The sequence below is a fragment of the Oryx dammah genome, unplaced genomic scaffold, assembly GCF_014754425.2.
Source record: "Oryx dammah isolate SB20612 unplaced genomic scaffold, SCBI_Odam_1.1 HiC_scaffold_26, whole genome shotgun sequence".
NCBI lineage: Eukaryota > Metazoa > Chordata > Mammalia > Artiodactyla > Bovidae > Oryx > Oryx dammah.
Genome location: NW_024070210.1, coordinates 52,778,886 through 52,796,280, shown reverse-complemented (window position 1 = coordinate 52,796,280; position 17,395 = coordinate 52,778,886). Strand labels below are relative to the sequence as shown.

At 45.7% G+C, this 17,395-nt stretch overlaps 1 protein-coding gene across 5 annotated transcripts in view; it reads left to right on the top strand.

The window, feature by feature from the left end:
• The window catches only part of ANXA2 (annexin A2), a 66,739-nt gene extending 52,501 nt beyond the window's left edge, over positions 1 to 14,238 (top strand). For all 5 annotated transcript variants that reach the window (XM_040226655.1, XM_040226654.1, XM_040226652.1 and 2 more), the window contains 9 exons: positions 3,058 to 3,171; positions 6,301 to 6,391; positions 7,127 to 7,206; positions 8,532 to 8,591; positions 10,229 to 10,322; positions 10,906 to 11,001; positions 11,426 to 11,484; positions 12,741 to 12,863; positions 13,864 to 14,238. In XM_040226655.1, coding sequence (XP_040082589.1) covers positions 3,058 to 3,171; positions 6,301 to 6,391; positions 7,127 to 7,206; positions 8,532 to 8,591; positions 10,229 to 10,322; positions 10,906 to 11,001; positions 11,426 to 11,484; positions 12,741 to 12,863; positions 13,864 to 13,923 — 777 coding nt within the window. In that variant the 3' untranslated portion in view covers positions 13,924 to 14,238. The remainder of the gene's footprint in view (positions 1 to 3,057; positions 3,172 to 6,300; positions 6,392 to 7,126; positions 7,207 to 8,531; positions 8,592 to 10,228; positions 10,323 to 10,905; positions 11,002 to 11,425; positions 11,485 to 12,740; positions 12,864 to 13,863) is intronic.
• Positions 14,239 to 17,395: the final 3,157 nt, after the last annotated feature.

Sequence of the window (17,395 nt, the reverse complement as noted above, 5' to 3'; positions counted from 1 at the left end):
TTGTAAGAGTCACAGCTCACACATGTGTGGCCCCTGGGGTGCTTGGATGTCATTCATAAAGACCACAACCTCTTCCAAGCCAGAGCATGTAGAGGCAGCAGTTCTGGAAATAGAAATAGAAAGGCTGGGGAACTACAGCAGCAGGTATCATTTACTGAATGCTTACTTTGTGCTGGACATGCGCTTCTCTCATTTCAATGTAACCACTCATTTCATCTTCATGAGTTCTGCTGGCTCTTGAGAAAACGTTTTGAATTTAATCTTAGGACACTAACCTCTATTGAGTATTGATCCTGACATGCACCTCTCATTAAAGTAAAAAAAAAAAAAAAAAAAAAAAATTCACTTACGTTCTTAAGACCTCTCGAACCACCAGGGTTTAGTTAGTATAGTTCATTTGGTCTCCAGACCATCTTCAACATGCTATGCTGCCATTGCTGAAAGGGTCTTCTCTGGTGTTTTTCACTTGCTTGTCCACTAGCGGTTAAGGATCAGCCTAGCACTTGTTCATCCTTTATTTTTTCGCGGTGTTAGGAAATTTTATTTTTAAGGACAAGCTGCTTTATTTTTAACTTCTTGCTATTAAAGGCGTTTGATTTATTCTTTGACGGTGCCGTAAGCGTGGCTTCCCGCAGCTTCCGTTTTACAGTTTTCACTCATAGTCACGGTGGAGGTGAGCTGAAAGGGTTCTAGAAAAGATGGTAATCGCAGTGGAGGTAAGCTGGAAGGATTCTAGAAAAGATGTTTCTACACTTGGAGTGGCATGACCCCCAGGGTCCAGGGAGTTGCAGGTCAAGCCCAAGCCCAACCTCTCAAACAGTTGGGAAGGACATAAATAGGAAAGCATGTGGTTTCTTTCCTCTCATATGCAGTAAAGCTCTTCTTCCAGCTAGACTTTTACTAACCTACTGTAGTGAGGCATGGAAGGGAGTGTTTGTTTCTCTACTTTCCCAAAAGGATCTATGAGCTGGTAGAACTGAGTTCAGTTGGAGCTGAAGGCCCACCTCTTTGGACAAAATGCCTGCAATTGCTCCTTCAGCTGTCACTTACAGGGTGTGGTCTTCCAGACCACAGCTGAGTGTGGACACACGAGTGTACATTGAATCATAGAAGCCTGGATCTCAATTTCAGATGAGATAGATGGAGAACCAAGCTCTTGCATACCCTGCTGGAGGGAAGATACTGCAGTATCATGCTGGATTTGGTGACCTCACAGGCTTTGCTGTGGGCTGGGGTCAGCTCACTGTCCTACTGATTCTTGATGTCTGTCAGACTAAGGAAAGTTGTTATATTTTAGAGTGAGATACATAAAATACTTAAGATAACTTTCTGCACACTTATTTTTGGTTTATTTTGCCCACACTGTGTGGCATGTGGGATCTTAGTTCCCCAAACCTGTGCCCCTTGCATTGGGAGCATGGAGTCCACTGGACCATCAGGGAAGTCCCTTGAGATACTTTCTGGAGGAAATCCTCAAAGCAGAACCTTATTGTTTACATAATAATGGGAAAAGCCCTGTATTGTAGAGTCTTTAACAATAGGGACCAAGGCTGTCTGGGTAAGAGGCAAGCATGGGTACAGCTAGTACAAGTAGACAGGTGCTGGGACAGAGGATTGATTTTAATGTTTCTTTCATGTTCAAGCAGATGCCAGGTTTCTCTATATAAGGAATGGTCGTATTTTATTTGTCAAACATATCTGGAGTTTCTGCCGAGTGCAAAGCCCTGTGCTTAACAGTGTGAGAAGCAGGAAGCTGACCGCCCGTGAGAAGTTTATTATAGAAGTGGAAGAAGTCAGTAGGTGCCCAGATGCTATTTAAAATCTGAACAGAGAATGGATGGAGGGAAGTGTCAAGGGTAGACTAAATTTGGAATTACCTAACCTCAAAGTTCCAAGTTGGAAAATTGGTGCTATAATTGGAAGGAGTAGCTTTGAAAGTCCCCTCCTAAGTGCTAGGTGTTACTAGGACTTGGGGAAGCTGGAGAAAGTAGGTGATGAAAGAGTTGGTCCAGACATCTCTAAGACCCATCTCAGTTCTCGACGTTTGTGAATGATTTGAGAAGATTCTCTGAAGCAGGCTGCACATCACCTCTTAAAGCCTGCACACACCTCTAGAGGCTAAACATCATAGATGCCATGGGTGCTGCTGGAAAGCAGGGGAGGAAGAAAGAAGGGACAGAAGGAGAGGGAAAAAGTGAAAAGAAAGAAGAAAAATTATTGTAACAGAATTCAGCCATCACTCAGTGCTCATAGTTTGTAGGAAGTATAATCCCTGAGGAAGCATCTGTAAAAGCCACATTGAATTGGGATATGTCTGCATATGTGTTGCTGACTCAGGCCTCTGACTTGAAATCAGTCAGTGGATTTTTTATGGTGACAGTGGAACCTTCAAGAAACAGTACACAATGGGGAAGTTAAAGAGTGAATGGGGGGACTTTATCCTCACTACCTCTGTCAACACCATTCCAACTTGGCATGGAAAACAGAGTGTCTCTCAATAGGTGAAGTGTTTTGCATAGGAAAACTTCATGACCTACTTCCAGCCACGTGGTGGCCTCTGGTTTCAGCTGGAGACTTTCTGGAACCACCTCTGGCATAGTTGCACAAAGGCTTTTACAGGAAGTTATCAACAGGCCTTGAGGGCTCTGCTTCCCTGGCAGCTCCCTACTCTGACCACCTCCTTCTTAGCAAGGCCCTTGACCCTGGAAAGGGCCCTGCCCCCTGTAGGCTGAATCACGGGTGAGTGCAAGCAAGTTGTGAAAGGCCTTCACTCATAGCTTTTTGAGGCTTGTGTGCTGCTCTGGTTTCATTTTATTTATGGGGGAGAAGGCAAAATCAGCTTGGATTTTATCAGAGCAAGGTCTGATCTTCCAGTTTCTGACCTTTGGGTCTGGCCAAAGGGAATGCAGTTGAAGAATACTTTGACCCAACACCCTGGAGTTGTCAAAGAATCACAACCTGCTTCACAAACACAGGCCTCTATTTTTGTCTTATTAGTTTTAAAGGGACTATCAGTTACTAACCAACTTTTCCATGTTCTCGCCTGTTTTTCTGAAGGAACTTGCATCAGCACTGAAGTCAGCCTTGTCCGGCCACCTGGAGACAGTGATTTTGGGCCTTTTGAAAACACCTGCTCAGTATGATGCTTCTGAGCTGAAAGCGTCCATGAAGGTAAACATGTGTAAAATGCAATCTCTGTCAAATCTGCCATTAATATTTGTGAATTACAGCTTTCTGAGTATAATTAGGTGATTTTCAGTTTTGTTGAATTCTCATTTGGAGTCATTTTGGGGGAATGAACTGAAGCTTTAAGTCTCAGGATTTGTACCAAAAATATTTCAATTACTTTTTTTAAGACTGTAAAGAAATTTCATGATGCAGAGAAGTCAGTTACCAGCTGCTACTGCTTGGCACCTGGGCAATTGGAATACCATTTGGAAAAACTACTTCCTTGATTACACTTCCTCCTTAAAAAAGATTTGTTATGACATTAAGGCAAAAGTAAAACTCATAGCTTTTGTTAAGTGAAGCTTAACAGAAATCTGCTGATGCTCTTTTGATTGTTTCTTCTTCTGACCTTCTCCTTGCTGGTCCCATTGTTTGATTCAGATTTCGGACAAAATCAGAATATCATTGGATATTAAGTGTGATTTCAGATCGTGAGTGGTTCCTATGTTTTCAAAGCACATACTACTGAGTGTTGTTTGTATTTTTGCAGTTATTTTGAACATGGATTTTAAGGTTAAAGTAGATAGTAAAAATTCCAGGTTGCAAGTGCCCCTGTATTTTATGTGTACCTAAAACATCAAGTGTTACAAAAATGTAATAGATACAGAAACATAAACGCATGTTACAGCAGAGCATAGAATGCGTTCATAAGGTGCCTGTGACACTTTGAATAATGTGTCACTGCCCTCTGCTGGTAAAGCTGGGTAAAGCCTCAGTATAGAGGGAAAAGCTGCAGTTCTGATGTTTCATTCTAAGTCCGAGTGTGTTTTCTGTGATGCCACCATTTCTGAATTAACGGAGAGACAGACCTGTAAGCCTGTCACTAGCTAATGTTACAATTCAGTTGTCATCGCTTCTCCCACAGAACACTTCGAAAGGGAGGCAGGTTCCCAGCCAGGCATTTCCAGGGCCCCGAAGTTGATAGCTCAGGGCTGCTATTTGCTCTGAAATCAGTTTTCCGGCTTAAGCCTAAGCTGTGCTCAGTTTATTTGAGCAGACTGGCTCTGAGTTATCTAAGGAGACTATGTTGAAGGGAAGGTATAATTAAGAATGATAAGATGTCAACAACACTTAAAGATCCTGCGTGATAAAAAGAACACTGAAAACACTCAGTCTTGGGACCTTTGGAGCCGTGGATGAACCAGCCTCTCCTGGGTTTCTTCTCACCATCGTCACTTCAGATCAGTCTATCTTATTTTCTTCAAGAATTCATTTAGCTGTGATTTGTGCGATTTTACTTGTATCTGTTATTAGGTATTAGTGACCTGAAACAGACCTGTGAGAGCTGTCCATCGCCATTGTAATCTCTGTAACTGGGTCCAGTGAAACGTGCTTTGACTGCTGGATCTTTGACCTTGGGCCAGCTCGTCCATTAGCTATCACAGCTGAGTACCCTTCTGAAATCCATAAAGCTCTGAGTGACATTAACTGAACAATGCTTTAAAAAAAAATCTGTTTTGACTTCTGGCAATACCACTGGCAATATCTGCCATATGTTACAGTAGACATTGCCCTTGTGATGGGAACTGTGGACAGTCTGTGGAGCGCTTGGGCCAAGTTTGAAATTGCCAAGGTCACTTTTAAATATAGAGAAAAAACACTCAGAATTTTCCTGTATTAAAATGGGCATATCAGTGATGCAAGAAAACAAATCTATGTTGCTTTACCTATTTTATATTTCAACAATGTTAAGAAATAACATTTCTTCCAATGCATGAGTTATTTTTTAGACTATATTTACATCCTCGAGATTGACAAACTGCCCCTTAAAATATGTGAAGATGCTTGGTAGTCTCTGTATAATATTTATATAGAATGTTGTGTAGACCTTTTGCTAAGGGAAGGAATTTTGGTTTTGCAGGCACCTCTACAAATCATGATTAAAAACTCTTGGAGAAGAGGCCTTGGCTCATAGATCAGATTGAGGAATAAAATTCAGAATTAACTATTAACCTGAGGCTTAGCTCATATTATACAAACTACTTTTTCAGGGGCATATAAACTCTAATAAGTTTAATTAATAGCTGACACACTTCTCATGTGGATAAGTAAGTTTCTTATTGTATTAACACCTTATAATTGATTTACATTTTAAACAGTTGTAATTCTGCTTAGTTCAAAGTGATGTTTCCATATTCGGAAAGATGAGCATTAGAGAATCCTGATTATTAAATCTTGACTTTGATCATGAAGCCAGCTTTGAAATACATGTTTCATTGAGTCCTTTCAAGCTATCTGGCACGCCAGCTCAAAAGTGTATATATTAAATTTGAATACATCACCCATCAAATTCTCATTCCTTAATAAAGTGTTGGTGTCTAGGTTTATTTGGCGCTTCATTATTTCCTTTTGCTTCTCTAAAATGCCTGAAGAGTGCATAGTAATCAAGCAAAAATGGGAGTACAAGAATGAAATTTTTAACATTAACCCAGTTTTACATTTCAAAGAGGTAAAGCTAAAAATTTTATCTTATCTATACCTTTCCCTCGTAAAAGACTTATTTCAATCTAACGATGCTGGCTGCCAACAACAGCTCAAAATCTCTATATTCTTTTATTTTAAATCAATGAGCAGAATTGTGTAATAAAGTAAATGATTTCTTATCTATGAAAATAATGGCTGATTATTAGAGGAGTTGAAAAATAAAGAAACAAAGTGAAGATGAAGTTATTCATTTTATAAACCCATCGCCAAAAAGGGCTGTATTCTTACATGTTGGTGTATTCCATTACTGTCTCTTCCCATTTCACTATATGTTTATATATAGTGGGGAAATATATATATATATGTGTGTGTGTGTGTATGTGTGTATATATATAGTTGAGCTAAAAAAAAAAATGCCAGTTAAACTGTCCTTGATTCTAGTAAAGCTTTTTTTTTTTTTTTTTTTAAAGGAATAGAATATAACATTACCTTGTGCCAAGGACTCAGTACAGATCCCTCAGGAGGAATGCAGAAAGGGGCGCACTGTAGACTGAGCTCGTGTGTGCAGTTTACCTGACTGAGTTCAGAGAAGTGGGCTAGTGGCCGGGAGGGGTATCCCTGCTAATGTCTGTGCTGCCTGGTTCCCAGGGGCTGGGCACTGATGAGGACTCTCTCATTGAGATCATCTGCTCAAGGACCAACCAGGAGCTGCAGGAGATCAACAGAGTCTACAAGGAAAGTGAGTAGCCCCAGGTCCATGGTGCACCCACTCCACCTTGTTTCTGGGACCACTATCCTGGCCCCCTGGTCTGGTGTTCAGGATAGGATCCCTGGATTCCATGTGTAGAAACACCTGCCATCTGGACTGTCCAGGGGTTTGCTGTGACCAGGTCACTCTCCTCCATCTCCTGACGGCCTGGGCTTTGTGACTACATCCCCCTAGAACTAGTTCAGAAGGATATACAGGAGGGAAAGCAGACTATGAAACAAAAGAGATCTGATGGGGAGAAGTAGAAGGTATCCCCATAGGTGTTATTTTGAGTATTCATTCAAAAGTACCCTTTAATTCTTACTAGTTTTTTGCCATTGTGTATTTTCTCAATCAGTAGATATAAAGCACAATTGTGTGTGTGTGTGTGTGTAGTCCTCCAAACTTTTTGATGTTCTAAATAAGTATAATCAAGAAGTTTGGGAAATAGTATTTTAGCTAGTCAGGAGGTCCCTGATCAAAGGTGAGTTTGAGGATTCCCTTTCTATTCCTGCTCTGTGTATCGCTTGTCACTGACAATAATATAATAATACTAGTTCTGATTTTATGAGGGTAAAATTCCTTCTTGAGAATCCACCCTCATTTTTAGGGGTACATCCACGCTGCCACAGATTTCTGCTTTTCAGAGGCTTAGTGGGCAGGGGATGGGTGGGGTGGCTGGCTGCGTAGGCAGGAAGTGTTAAACCAGATGTGTTGTTTTCCAAGTGTACAAGACCGATCTGGAGAAGGACATCGTTTCCGACACATCTGGCGACTTCCGCAAGCTGATGGTCGCCCTTGCAAAGGTTAGTTTCTGGCTCGTTTCTTTGTCCTTGCTTCCTCCCAAAGCAAGTTGCATACCTCATTTTATACTCGGGAGCGAATTAACTCAGTCCTCTGGGCCTGCATCAGAAATTCCAGCTGTATTTTGACAGTGGGTTTGCACTGTCAACTGCAGAGTTGTCATTTTTGTATAATAGGATTTCTTATCCTGCAAAACCGTATGGTCAGGTGGGCTTTGGGGCCAGAGGAGGAAGAGGCAGCTCTTAGCTCCTGGCCTGGATTTCTGTGCCAGCCTTGTGACTTGGAGAAAGTCATTTTGCCTCTCTCTGTTGTCACATAGGACCCAGTGGGAAGTGACCCTCCTGTTTCTTTCACCTGTTATAATTTCTTAAGGGATGGTTTGCCCAGGTAGTGGTTTGCCTGGGGAGAAGGTCTTTGCTTGTTTGCCAAGGTGAACACATTAATGTAGCTGAAAGGCACTTCGCTTCTAAGTCTGAGTTCTGACCCATGTGCTGTTTAATGACTCTGAGCGCTGCAAGGGAAGAGGAATTTCATCCAGGAACCCTGAAGACAAGGGGGCATACTCCATCCTGGCCACCTATACCTCCATTCCGCCCTCCCCAGCTCCCTTCTCTACCACCTGCCCTGAGTCTGGTCACCTACCCATCATTTTGAAATCCACTTGTACCGTTTTACTCATACCCTGATTGAAACTCATTTCTGTTGTATCACATACAAACTCTCAACTGCCTCAGGCATCCTCTGTACCCTGGCCCTCCCTTAGTCTTCCTGCCCAGGCTTTCCCCCTGCTCACCTCACTCCTCTGAGACTTTCCTCTTGCGTGGAGGGCCTTTCTCCCATTCCCCTGTACCACCCTCATCTGACACATCCTTTGGGTTTACCTCAGCTGTACCCCATTGTCCATAGACTTTGCTGATGATACTACTTGACAGATTTCTCCCTTCTTTTGCATTTCACATCTACTTAGAGCCACAGATACTTAGCTTTACCATTTATCCCATCCTTATTTGTCCTTCTGGATTGTGTGCTCTCTGAGGGAAGGAATTTAAATATCATTACCTTTTCGGGGGGGGTGGACAGAGGGTGGATTCTGTAAGGTGCTTAGCCCAGGAATGGGTACCACAGAGGGTACAGCCCCCCACTTCACTGCCTCAATTATTGTAGCAATCCTTGGTCTTGCCTAGACTTTTAAGTGAAGAATAATTTTCAGAGGGTGTCCATTCAGTAAATAGTGGATTACATGAGTTGGGGAGAAATAAACATTTTCAGTTTTAAAATGTACAAAGATATACATTTGATGTTCTTTCTCTCTTTTTTTTTCTTTCAGGGTCGGAGAGCGGAGGATGGCTCTGTCATTGATTATGAACTGATAGACCAGGACGCCAGGGTGAGTGCCAAGCTTCTTGGTTTGATGTTTTGTTTCCTAATCTCTGGATAGTCTTTGTAGTCATCTGTCCTGTGTAACAAATTACGTCGAAACTCAGTGGCTTAGAACCACAAGCGTGTATTACCCCTCCGTGTCCGTGGGTCAGGCACTGGGAAGTGGCTTGGCTGGGTGGTTCTGGCTCAGAGCTTCTCATGAGGTTGCAGACAAATTGTTGACCAGGGCTGCATCCTCTGAGGGCCTGACTGCGTCAGGAGGCTGCCTGGATGACCCACCCACGTGACTGTTGACAGGAGGCCTTAGTGCCTTTCCACATGGGCCTCGCTAAGGGGCTGTCTGAGTGTTCCCAGAGTGTGACCGCAGGCTCTCCCAGAAGGAGTGATCCAAGAGAGACAGTGTCAGGAAGAAGCCAGGTACCATTTAGGATGTGACCTCAAGAGCCCCACACTGTCATTTCTGCCACACTCTGTTCATCAGAGGCAAGTCCCTAGGTCTAGCCTCCAGACAGCGGGAGAGGAGATGGGCTCCATGTTTGGGAGGGAGAAACGTCAAAGAACCTGTGGGCTTCATTTGCACTTTCTGGGAGCCATAGTTACACGACCTTCTAATGCCAGTGTTGGTTCCAGGATCAGCACCTGACTCACATTTGCTCGTTCAAGCTTTGCTTGTATGGAGGAGCCAGTTTCCACAGGGTGTGCCACAGCTGCGCGCACTGGTGCCCAGTTGCTGCAAATGAGCCCTCATACAGTATACCACACACAGCAGTGGAAGGAGGTGGTAGAGGCGTGGCCAGGGACGGGGGAGCTCACTGCCCCGGCCGGTGGGGGAGCAGACGAGGGAGGCAGAGGTCCTTCCTTCCTTTCTGGCCAGATGGAACTCCTGCTGCTTCTCATCCCATAATCACTGAGAACTAGTTGGGAAGCTGATTCAGATCACTGTGAACTGCCTGCCTTTCCCAGAGGGTCGACAGATGTCTCAGTGTATTTCAGAGGAGCTGAAGAACAAGGTTAATTTTAATTCGTTTTAGTTTTAAAATTCAGTATATTTCACACAGCATTTTTAGCAGAAGGTAGAAAAAGCTTTTTAATAAAGAAATGGAAGTTAGGCTTTGCAGCGCCCAGGTAGTGGACAGTCACTCAATGAGTACTGGTTCCTGGGTAAGCCTTTCTCCCTCCTTCCTTGACATTCTTAGCATTACTTGTAGCCCCTAAATTTTCTAGAAACTGAGAATGTGGTTGAAGCAGCCTTTTTTCCCAGCTACATCATTTTCTCAGTCTCTAAGAAGCCCAGGGTGGGCGCCTGACCTGCAGCTGTCTTCAGTAGATGGAAGGGCCACATGGAGGTGAGCTGGAGGCACTAGTGAGCATTGGCTTATCCTACTGTAGATGAGTAGAAGCTCTTGGTTCCTCCCTCGGTGTTCAGGTTCAGCATCAGCCTCACAAACAACCTAATCTCATACTGCATGTCCGTGCCTCGGGAAGACTGCTCTTAATCAAGACTTTGACATTGATCAAGAAAATAGCACATGTTTCCTGTGCCTGCAGTGCCATCCTCTCTCATTTGGCATCTTGAACGCATAGCTTTTTTTTTTTTTTTTGCGTGATGTTTTTAATGGCCTTGCTGGCTGGTTGTGCTCTCAGGATCTCTATGATGCCGGTGTGAAAAGGAAAGGAACTGATGTCCCCAAGTGGATCAGCATCATGACCGAGCGGAGTGTGTGCCACCTCCAGAAAGGTGGGTGCTGCTCTGGGGAGGCCTTAGAGTCCTGGGGCCTGAATGAAGGGCCCTCCCAGATGGGTCATTGCCAGCGGGTGTCTGTGTTGGGGCTCGGGTCTGCCAGAACAGAGTTCATTCTCCACTCTGTACCCTGTGATCTCACGCATTTTTCCTCGCCAAATCCATTCACCCTTCTCTCCCATCTTGGATGCTTTTTTTCCCCCCTAAATATTTTCCATGTTTGGTACCTGTTTGGTGGGCTGCCTCTTCCTGTCTAGGTTATTTTCTCTTGCCACATTTTTTCAAATAATGGAATTGGCTGGGTGCTATGTGCTGGTTCTTGTAGCTTAGATAAAATGGGTTCCACTCTACAGAGATGAAGATGGTCAAAATACATGCCCTGGGCTGTGCCATTCAGGACGGATGCATGGGAGGGCTGTCCCAGGGCAGCTGGTGCAGTGTTGGCCCTGGTTCACAAGGCAGTCCCTAACCCCTAGAATGCTGTGATCATCCGTGTGTGTGTCATGTGTAACTCCGTGGGTGACCATTGACAGCTCTCTTAGTGGCTCTATTACAATAATTGTTTGTTGCTTTTCTTTAGTATTTGAAAGGTACAAGAGCTACAGCCCTTATGACATGCTGGAGAGCATCAAGAAGGAGGTCAAAGGAGACCTGGAAAATGCCTTTCTGAATCTGGGTAAGCAAGTGCACACACACACACACACACCCCGCCCCCGCCACTGCCCCATCCTAGTGAACATCAGCTTTCAGTTCACTGTGCTTAAGCAGAGAAGTAACAAATGACCATCCTGATAATTCAAGTGGCTTTGGGAAGTGTGACTTCTTTACATGTTGTAGGTAGTTTCACAATCTTCACCGTACGAATTTAAGATGTGGGACTGAAGAAGGGGTTATGTTGGTAGGATGGAGAGCTGCCCAGGCAGAACAAGATAACCAGGGAAAGGGCTCTGTCCTTGGGGGCAGCACACGTATATACGTCAGTTTCTGTGGCCCTCAGACTCCCCTGATTTGAAAGCACTCGGGGCTTTAGAGGGTCCCCGGTTTTCCCTGAGCATTCCCATTGTGCAGCCCCTTTGCTGACCCTTTTCTCCTCCCCGCAGTCCAGTGCATTCAGAACAAGCCCTTGTATTTTGCTGACAGACTGTATGACTCCATGAAGGTAAGAGCAGCCTGCCGAGAAGCCCATGTTTCTGCACTAGGCTTTCCTTTCTTTGTGGCCCAAACTAAGTCTCCGTAACTAACGGATGGCGGGAGAGACCCCATTGTCTAGGTGGCCACACTGGTCAGCTGTGCTTGCAACCTGTCAGAGGGAAGCCCGCAGTCCAGTGATTCTCAGTCTTCGGCTTCTCCCAGCTACTTCAGTGCATTTTTGTGGACAGGCAGAAAACAAAGTACCACAGGACAGAAAATGCCAGATGGTGATCACGTTAGATTCCTGCTCAGCTTTCTCAGTGATTCCCCGCTGGTGCCCCAGAGTGAGGATGGGCAAGGAAGAGAGAGGCTGTGGAGCGACCACTGTGCTGTAGGCATTGTGCGGCTGACCTCATCGTAAATCATTACTGAAAGACCTATGGGGCTTGTGTGGCCATCTTCTTTCTAGAGGAGGAGAATGGAGCTTGGAAAGCTTTCGGCTTGCTTGAGGGTGCATAGCCGGACTTGAACTTGGGTCTGTATGAGTCCAAAGCCAGCCCTGCAGCTCTCCCTTCAGGGGCCATCTCTTCCCACGGTCCCATCCCCTTTCCCACTTGTCATGTGCCTCGTGCTTTCCGGCTTCCGAGCCCTTGCCGCCTCTTCCTGGGCCACCCTCTTACCTACACGGCCTCTCTTCCCGTTCCCCTTAGGTTCCACGTCACATTTGACCTGTTCTCTGGTGTAAGGTTCTGGAAGTAAACTCAGTGGTCCTTACTGTTTGTACCATTCATGATGGCACAGAGCTGTGGTGAACGTGATTACGTGTGCTCCCCGAGCCCCCAAGAGCCAGGAGCTTTGTGTTACGTGGGTGAACTCGCGTGCTTTAACTCTGAGCCTTGCAGTAGTTAGTGCTCAGTTCACGTTTGTTAAACGCATGGTGTGGAGGGGTTTGTGCCACTGGTGTGTTTGGAATTCCAAGATGCTCATTGTTCTTTAGGGAGCAGTTTCACTGTTATCATTGTAATCTCTTAGGGCAGCATCAAGAACCTAGGTCAGTTCTATGTGCAAGAGAACCGACTAGACTTTTTTTTTTATTACTATATATATTTTTTTTTTTCTGTGCAGCAGGCAGGATCTTAGTTCCCCAATCAGGGATTGAATCCCTGCCCCCTGAGTTAGGAACTTGACGTCTTACCCACTGGATCACCAAGTCCCCGCTAGACTCCTTTTTAATGATTAACATTGTAAGTGAATTGTATCTTGGAGTGTGAATTTGATTTTCAGGGCAAGGGCACTCGCGACAAGGTCCTGATTAGAATCATGGTCTCGCGCAGTGAAGTGGACATGTTGAAAATTAGATCTGAATTCAAGAAGAAGTACGGCAAGTCCCTGTACTACTACATTCAGGTAAGCCCCACCTGGCCATCAGAGGGCTGGGGGTCTCAGGCGGGTGTCTGTCATAACAATGGCAAAATGGTGGTTTTCTGTTTCCTAACTCCCCAGGGAAGAGATGCTACTCATCAAATATCAGGGGTTTATTCTCAAAGTGCTATTACAACGTGTCCTGGAAAGTTAAAGAATCAGGCAAATATTTTATATTTCCACACCTATTCTACAGTGATAGTTGGTGTTCATGACAGTGATACTGTAAAACTTGCTAACATCCTGAAAAGACTTCAGTCAATTCAAACTGCATTTTATTATATTTGCATTTCTTAAAACTCCTCTGTGATAAGCCTGGGCAACATTTCCTCACTCAGAACCCCCGTCTCTTCCCCTGGTTTAGCCTGTCCCTGTTTTGGAGGAATGGAGCATCCTTTTATAAGCACTGATTGCAGTCACTGTGGTCCCTCCCACTGTGTTTAGTTCAGACGTATGTTGCAAACCCCTTTTTCTGAAAGATCCTGAAAATGTCAAAGGCATGTCAGTGGTCACCAGGGATGAATTCAGAGCTGAGTTCACTACAACTAGGTTTCACAGGGCATATGTTTAAAATTCTGGGGCCATTTAGACTCTTACGTAATTATTTCCTTAATCTATCAGCTTCTTCCCATGTGATATTAAAAGTCCACAAAACAACACAGGGAGACAGGAAGGGGCCTCATGTGTCTTCTCTGGAAGGGTGCAGGCTGGGGAGAAAGAGGGTGGTATCTGCAGGACCTCAGTGCAGGAGGAGCAGACCAGGTTCTGTTCTCTGCTCACATACCATGTTAATCCCCAGAACCGCCCGTTTTCTACGCTGTGGCAGTAATCCCCCTGGACCACTCTCTGAGGATCCTCTGATGGTGTGGGGGCATCTGGGCAGGTCCCACAGGGCCTCCATGTGCCGTGGGCCTGCTTCTCTGTTCCTGCAGAATTTGGATCTGTCTCCTGACCTAGGATTTCTTTTTTTCTTGGCCATTTGTAGCAAGACACCAAGGGTGACTACCAGAAAGCGCTGCTGTACCTGTGTGGTGGGGATGACTGAACCCCTGCGAGGGCCCAAGCATCCGGGACGGCTGCTCCGTGCTCCAGCTAACAGTTCTCCACAGTCAGCTTGCGGCTAACAGCCCCCTGTGCCCATCCCTGGGAGGATGACATTAGCGCTGCCCACCCCACCCGCTCTTTTGTTAGTTTAGTTTCCTATGCATTACCTGGCTTTCCTGGCTAGTCCCTCTTTATAGCCAAAGAAATGAACATTCCAAGGATTTGGAAGTGAAATCTATGATGTGAAACACTTTGCCTCTCGAGTACTGTGTCATAAACAGATGAATAAACTGAATTTTTACTGTAGGAACAGGTACTTGTGGACCTTGCTCTCAATTGTTTCAAAATCAAGACATGCTTCAGGGTTGTCTTGTTCAGCTGGTAAGGCTGTCCCCTCGAGGAAGAAAGCTCTTGAATAGGAGCTGTCCAACATGGTAGCTACTATCCAGATGTGGCTGTTTACATTTACGTTTATTTAAATGAAATAATTTAAAATGTTAATTCCTCAGTCATGCTATTGACATTTCAAATAATCAGTGTCCATATGTGGTTAGCACCTAGTGTATTGGAACAGCACAGGAGGTGTATCAAAAGTGGATTGGATGCTTCTTTCATTATAAACAGAAGATTGTATTAGGCATTTCTGTTTACCCAAGGGATAAACAGAGAAGTTTCTTTGGGGGAAATCCCAGAATGACCCCTTCATCTCTGCTCATCTTTATACAGGTGAAAACCAGCATCTGCAGGGGCCTCAAACTGGGAAAAGGGGTGGGATGGTGTGTTCAGCAAATACTGCAAATATTCCCATAAGAGTCAGACGAATAAACACCATCCTGTCCCAACCTCGAGGGCTCACATGTCAGTGAGTCAGGCTACAGCATTCTTGTCCAGGAAGTGTAACACAAGTGGACACGTGCACCGAGAAGAAAGCGGTTTTGCCTGGGAGGATTGAGAAGGATGACCCAGAGAAGGAAACATTTCAACCTCACCCTGAAATCTAAGGGAGAGTGTTACATCTGGCAGGAAGCTCTGCACACACTTCACATGGTCTTGATCATGGAGGAGAGCTGATCCTTACACCTGGTTCACATTTCAAAAGGCACAGAGGGTCAGTGCAGTGAGAATTACGTCTCCCTCTTACTCTCCTCCCAACCAGCCAGGTGCCTTCCTAGAGTCACGTGGTCTCTGGTCCTTCCTTCCATGGATTGGCTAGGCTGCAAGCTAAACAGGTATGTGTATTGATGTATCTGTCTCCATTCGCCAGGTGAAGACGCTGTTCTTAGGCTTCTAGCCCAGGACCCTGCAGACAGCTTGCTCATAACAGGTATCTCCCCTCAGCTGGGGGTAGGGCTGGGGCAGTGTTGATAACTATCCCTAAATTCTTACATTTCCTGTTTGTAGAGGATGCCCTGGCAGTTGCTGATTCTTGACTTCTGGCTAATGTCCAATGCACTTGGTGGCCTGCAGGGTCTAGGCAGTAATGGGAATGCAGGTGTGAAATGGGCTGGTTGGACACAGAGGGGAATCTGGAGAACCTCTGCCCCACTTTTCAGCTTTCAGATCTGGTGAAAACACCACCACATTAAATACATGATGAGACATCTGTGAGCTGACTGATTTGCTATTTTGACCTTTGGCAAACTTTAGGTAGAAACTCAGATGGAACGTAACTCTTTGAGTCCCTAAGTGGTCCTTGAAGTGCCTGTAAATCCAATGAGATATTCTTTAAAATGCAAGTTAGCGGAGAGAACAAGATGGCAGAGGAGTAGGTGGACCTAGAGTACATCTCTCTCCATGGATACATCAGGAATACACCTTCAGACACAGAAATGCATGCAGAATACCACTTGAGAGTGAACAGGAGTACCTGACCAGTGGAAAAGAATATATAGAACCACGTCTGTTGGTAGGATGAAGGAACCAGGGGGAAAAACAGGAGTGTTCGTGGGACTGGACCTGCTCTCGACGAGTTGGGGAACTGAAGCAGGGGTCCGATCCCCACATCAGGGCAATTGTCAGAGGCAGAGGAAAAACATTTAAGGCTGAGAGTGAAACAACTGATCTGTACCACCCTAAATGGAATGAGAATCACAGTCCTTGCCGCAGCCGTGTATACCCCAGACAGGAACGCTGGTCCCCTGGAAGGTGCAGCAGCTAGGAGCTGGAGTTTAGGGATTGTGGAGCAATCCCAGGGTGAGGGCTGCTGTTGACTGTGAAGAGACAGATCGGGGGGATGTGAGGGAAGAGATGGTCGGGGGAAACGCCTGTGGAGGAAAGCCCAGCAGCCATGGAAGCAAGGCGATACCGCTGAGTCCAGCATAGGGGGTGGAGCCATCACCATAGCCTCTCCACACACAGGCCAGCATGGGCAGCTGAACAATGGAGAGGCTGGCCCAGCAAGTGCCTGAGGCACTGAACTACAGAGTAGGACCCCACCCAAGGTGCCCCTTTAAGTGCCTGCTGCTCCAATCCAGAGTAGGATCCCAGCCAGGGGGCTCCTCTATGTGCCTGAGGCACCAAACAACAGAGAAGGACCCCAGGCAAGGGAACCCTTTGAGTGCCTGAACAGGCAGAGCTGCGGAGAAAGACTGGCCAAAGAAGTCTGATCGCCAGCTACAAGAGGCTGGAACAAAGACTCTGATAGGGCCATAACTCCTGTGCCGAAGGCAGTCCATGTCCCTGCTCAGTTGGTGCCACCAGGGTCCCCGTAAACCAAGCAGCTGCACCACTTTCATGCTCAACTCTTACTGGGGCCAGCTGCCACAGGCAAAAAAAGTCTTCCGTGTATGCACACAGAGTTGCTTCGATTGTGGCCGACTCTTGCAACCCTGTAGACTGTGGCCTGCCAGGCTTCTCTGTCAGGGAGAGGGGTTCTCCAGGCAAGAATCCTGGAGCGTATTGGCCAATACTGGTTGCCATACCCTTCGAGAGCATATATTTCCTGCTGCCCTAGCCACCAACCCCCCTGAGTACCTGGTGCTGCCAGAACCCCTGCGACCCAAGCAACTGCACCACCTCCACACCTGGCCCTCACAGGGGCAAACCCCAGTCCTCCAGGGCAGCCTCAGAAGCACACCCCAGTGGACGACCCACACGCAGTAGAAACTCGAGGGCAGTATGGCTAAGGAAGAAGACCAAAAACCTTCCCACCAGCTGTACAAGCTGCAGATTAAAATCACACGGTCAACTAGACAGCCTATGTGTCTTTGGAATATATAAAAAGCCATTGAAAGCTCCCACAAAAGAAAATGCACTAGTGCTGATAACTGTGGACATGGAAGGCAAGAACACACAGGAATAGGACCAGATTAGAGTTGCCCCACAGCAGGTCCAGAGATCAGCAGTGTTGGAGGGCATCCTAGGGAGGTAAGGTGGACTGTGACTCCTGGTGTGGGAAAGGACTCTTGACAGCAGTGACTCAGTAAAACCATTTATTATTCTTATTTTTTTGACTTGTTCTGTAGAATCTTTTG